Source organism: Mus caroli, chromosome 4, assembly GCF_900094665.2.
Source record: "Mus caroli chromosome 4, CAROLI_EIJ_v1.1, whole genome shotgun sequence".
NCBI classification, from domain to species: Eukaryota; Metazoa; Chordata; class Mammalia; order Rodentia; family Muridae; genus Mus; species Mus caroli.
This window is the reverse complement of record NC_034573.1, coordinates 131,535,905-131,540,393: the sequence shown is the minus strand read 5'-3', so window position 1 is coordinate 131,540,393 and position 4,489 is coordinate 131,535,905. Positions and strand designations below refer to the sequence as shown.

The 4,489-nt window shown below is 51.6% G+C and overlaps 1 protein-coding gene across 1 annotated transcript in view; it reads left to right on the top strand.

Moving 5' to 3' along the window:
• The first annotated feature begins 1,400 nt into the window (after positions 1–1,400).
• Positions 1,401–4,489, top strand: part of LOC110293441 (chymotrypsin-C) — a 7,831-nt gene continuing 4,742 nt past the window's right edge. Inside the window, exons 1-4 of the mRNA XM_021161263.2 lie at positions 1,401–1,459; positions 2,420–2,511; positions 2,595–2,692; positions 3,875–4,000. Of these exons, the coding sequence (XP_021016922.2) occupies positions 1,420–1,459; positions 2,420–2,511; positions 2,595–2,692; positions 3,875–4,000 (356 nt within the window). The 5' untranslated portion in view covers positions 1,401–1,419. The remainder of the gene's footprint in view (positions 1,460–2,419; positions 2,512–2,594; positions 2,693–3,874; positions 4,001–4,489) is intronic.

Below are 4,489 nucleotides of genomic sequence, written 5' to 3'. Positions count from 1 at the left end.
TAGCTCAACCTCTCCAGACGCCCCCTCCTTCTGTGCCAGCCACAGGTCACTCCAATCACCCTGCATTGGCACCTACCTTCACCCCTCCTATCACATGCTCTAAGACCACAGCCAAACCCACAAGTCCTTCTACCCGAGAGACACCTGACCCAGCATCACTCCTTCTTCTAAGAGATGTTGCTGGGGTAGATGGTTTTGTCAGAGTACATGTTCCTTTCTCGTTGAGTGAACTTTCTCAAATAGAGAGCAGACTGGGTTCTTAAACCTCTAACTCCTTTGCCTTTATTAAAGAGTTTCAATACATTACTCAATCTTATAGCTTGGCTTTCCTCGATGTACATATGAGAGTTACTAACTACTTACTTCCTGAGGAATGCAGGCTGGTATGGGAGCAAGCAAGAACGCATGCAGATGAAATTCATCGAACAGATAGAACATACCCAATTGGATCAGAGAAAGTGCCTGACCAGGTTCCTCGATGGAATTATAATTCCACAGGTGGTGTTTTAGCCAGAGACGGGTTTATAACATGCCTTTTGGCAGGCCTAAGAAAGGCAGCCTTAAAGCCAGTAAATTTCGAAAAACTCCAAGAGGTTGTCCAGGACAAGCAGGAAAATCCATCTTAATTTTTAGAACGCCTCACAAAGGCTTTACTGCAGCATAGCAACCTGGACCCTGAAAGCCCAGAGGTAAGTTATTTCTGATGACCTACTTCTTTTCCCAGAGCTACCCCAACATAAGAGGTGAACTAAAAAAGCTGGAGAGGGGACCCCTAACTCCACAGGCCTGCCTCCAACGTGTACCATGGGAGAGATGAGAAAGTCTGCAAACAAAAGATACTGTATGCTGGCGAAGACTGTCTGACCAGCCCCAATCACTGCCCTGGACTCCTGGTCTTCTAAGACTCGCAGACCACCAGGTACCTGCTACAAATGTGGTCGACAAAAAAACCAAAACCAAAACAAAGAACACATCTTTCAGTTGTATTTATCTTGTGCCCACTTCCTTGTCCCAGTCCTATGTAAATCATTCTTGCCAATGTTCTTGAAGGGGCACCAAGAGCTCTCCACATTACATTGTAAAAGTCATCATAATAAAGTAAAATCAGTAGAAAAATATACAAACTGAGTTACAACATCTTCAAAGGCAGACGGCAGCCCTGGAGTTCAGTTCCACATGCTCTGACAGAAAAGGGAGGCTGGCTGAATTCACTCCACCTTGGAAACCCCATGCTTCTAGCTAGCCAACCACATGGCCTACCCAAATTAAACAGTCATTACCAAGGTTAGGGAAAGGCCTTGTCAGAACAGGTTTGTCCCAGACTTAGCTCAGCATTGGCCCCTGTGGCCTCACCTCCTGTCTCCGAAACCTATAAAATGTCCCGCCTGGTCACACCAGCCAGTCCTCAACACCTGAACCATGTTGGGAATTACAGTCCTCGCTGCCATCCTGGCCTGCGGTAAGCTTGGGAGTGGGAACCAGCTGCAGCCAGCTGGTTGTAAGATCAAGCTGGCCTTGGGGATGTCCTCTGCTCCCCCAAAAGGCACTTTTGGGGTCCTGTGTGGATTCGCCCACTGAATGAGCATCTGTGTGTTGGTTGAGTCTCTTCCAGATTGGTAGGTCCTGGAGAAGGGATGGAGAGCTTCCAGGCTCCAGGGTGTGAGGTTTAGTCAGGTGACCCTGAACAAAGCCCACAGTAGGCACTTCACTCTGGGTTCACTCCAGGGAGCCCCAATCCCGCAGGGTTCTTTGCTCTCCCGTTTTTTGGTGACATTCTCCCAGACCACAAACTGAGGTTGTGACCAGTGTTTGGTTTGGTTTTGACAAGTGAAAACTCTTGACTAAGAATCTTAAGGGCTCTCTAGACACAAGAGCAAGCTAGACCCTACACGTACTGGGTGTGTCCTGTCTCCATTCAACAGCGGGAACTCGGAGGTCCAGTGGAGCTCAGTATCCTGCCAGAAGACCACATACTGCCTAACAGCCATAATGCCGGCTCCATCGCCTCACCTCAGAGCACACACTCTTAACCCATCCACACAATGTCCGAGACATGACAGTGTGGGACTCTGAGTGGTCCACATTGAGTGGCCCTCCATCACACACTGCACTGTGACCCACAGAAGATATACTTAGTCCCTCAGGAGCACCAGTCGCTGCCTGTTCCTCCCACTTCTTCTGTGTGGCTCTTTAAATGTGTCAAGTGGCTTAGTTCTGGGGAGACTCCTTGATTGAGGTCATTCTTCCCGCATCTCACACACACACACACACACACACACACACACGGAAACTGAGGCCCAGAGAGCCACGTGGACTCTCCCCAGTCACCAAGTAGAATATGAATTACCAAACAGGACCTTTCCCATCTCCCCCTACCCAGAGGGCCAGCCTGCTCACCTGCACCCCCCTCTTTCCCCAGCCTCCAGCTGTGGGGACCCCACCTTCCCACCCAACCTGTCAGCCAGAGTGGTAGGAGGAGAGGATGCTGTCCCCAATAGCTGGCCTTGGCAGGTAAGCTTGCTTCGAGGCAGATACAGGGGTGGGAGGGGCAGGGCTGGGCATCCCCGGAGGGCTGACTCAAGGTCCTTCTGCAGGTCTCTCTTCAGTACCTCAGGGATGACACTTGGAGGCACACCTGTGGGGGCAGTCTCATCACCACCAGCCACGTCCTCACTGCTGCCCACTGCATCAAGTGAGTGGGAGCGACACCTGGAGACCAGCGAGGAGCCAACAGTCCAGGCACTGGGCTCTGTTAGCTGCTGTCCTCGGCTAACTCGCCTGTTTGCTAATTCAGTTGACATATCGCTTCTCGGCCTTTTGGCTAAGATCAAGTGTAGTATTCAGTTGGCATATGAACAAGTCAACGTGTAATTTATCAAACAAAAATGAGGCTGGAAGAAGGGGGAGGGCACAAGGTGGTTCTGGCTCAAGTTAAAAGAAGATAGCCTGGAAGTAGGAGAGAGGAAGGGAGGGATTAAAATCATAAAATAAGGGAACTAGGGGTATAGCTTAGTTGGTGGAGTTCCTTCTTAGCATACACAAAGCCCTGGATACATGTACACACACACACACACCCTAATGCCACATAAAAACAGGTGTGCTAATACACACCTGTAACCCGGTCACTTGAGAAGTAGAGGAAGGGAGATCAGAGGTTGAAGACTATTCTTGGCCATTTGAGGCCAGCCTGGGCTAAAACGAAGAAAGAAGGAAAGAGGCAGGGTAAAGAGGTAAAGAAGGAAGGAGGAGGGGGGGAGAAAGAGACGGGAAGAAAGACCAATGGATCTGGGCAAAGACACAAAAGGAAGATCACTCACTGATCTGTGGGATTCCAGGATCAGCCTGAAGGAGGAGCCTCTGAGAACTGAGGTGGCCTTCTGGGAGCACAGTGTGAGGATTGGGTGGGTGGGGGGGGCGGAAATAGGGGTGTGGGAGGAGTCAGGGCATGTATGCAAGGACCACAGTATGACTGGAGAGAGACATTGCTGTGGGAAGGGCTTCAGGTTGTGAGTTAGCTCCTCAGCAGTTATGATGGTGATCACTTGCCTGCCATCTCAGGGCAGGAGGAGCTTGTACTAAGGGAGGACAGAGCCAAGCAGGTGTCACTCAGGTGCCTACAGCCACGTGGAAGCCTGAGTTGACAGCGGGCAGCTTGGCCTCTCCTAGTCTGCCAGTCTAGAGCAGCAAGGTAAAGTCCCCACCTGACCAAGACCCTGGCTCTAAGCTGTGGTTCTTCTCCAATCTTGTACAGGGGCTATGGGAACAGACTTCCCCCTTCCCGAAAAGCCCTGGTGTCAGAAGAGGACCGGGTCTCTAAAGCTCTCCCTGTTGGCCCTGCCTGAGGCCATTTGACATCTCTCCTTCCCACCTCTAGCACAGACTTGACCTACCGCGTGGGCCTGGGGAAGTATAACCTGACAGTGGAGGATGAGGAAGGCTCCGTGTACGCGGAGGTGGATACCATCTACGTCCATGAGAAGTGGAACCGTCTCCTGCTGTGGTGAGAGCCAGCCCTGGTGCAGCACGGGAGGAGGGTCCCCAAGACGGAGCCACAGAGTCTGGCCCCAGCTCTCAGCATGCCCAGCTGGCAGGAATACAGAATGGCACTCACTCAGACCTTCACACTGACCAAGGATGTGGGTGAAGTACACAGGAATTTCTATCCCTGAGGCTCCCACCATGCTGTCCAGAATTCACTCAGCCAGAGGCTGAGCCAAGAGTCACCTATACGGAGTGCTGAGCGCCTGCCCAGATTGCAACAGGCATATGAGACACCATCTCTCCTCTAAGTCTCACAACAGCCCTAGACAGGGAGCTAAAGCTAAGAGAAGTTAAGAAATACACTCCAGCCTGGCAGTGGTGGAGTGGTGGCACACGCCTTTAATCCCAGCACCTGGGAGGCAGAGGCCTTTCTGAGTTCGAGGCCAGCCTGGTCTACAGAGTGAGTTCCAGGACAGCCAGAGCTACACAGGGAAACCCTGTCTTGGGG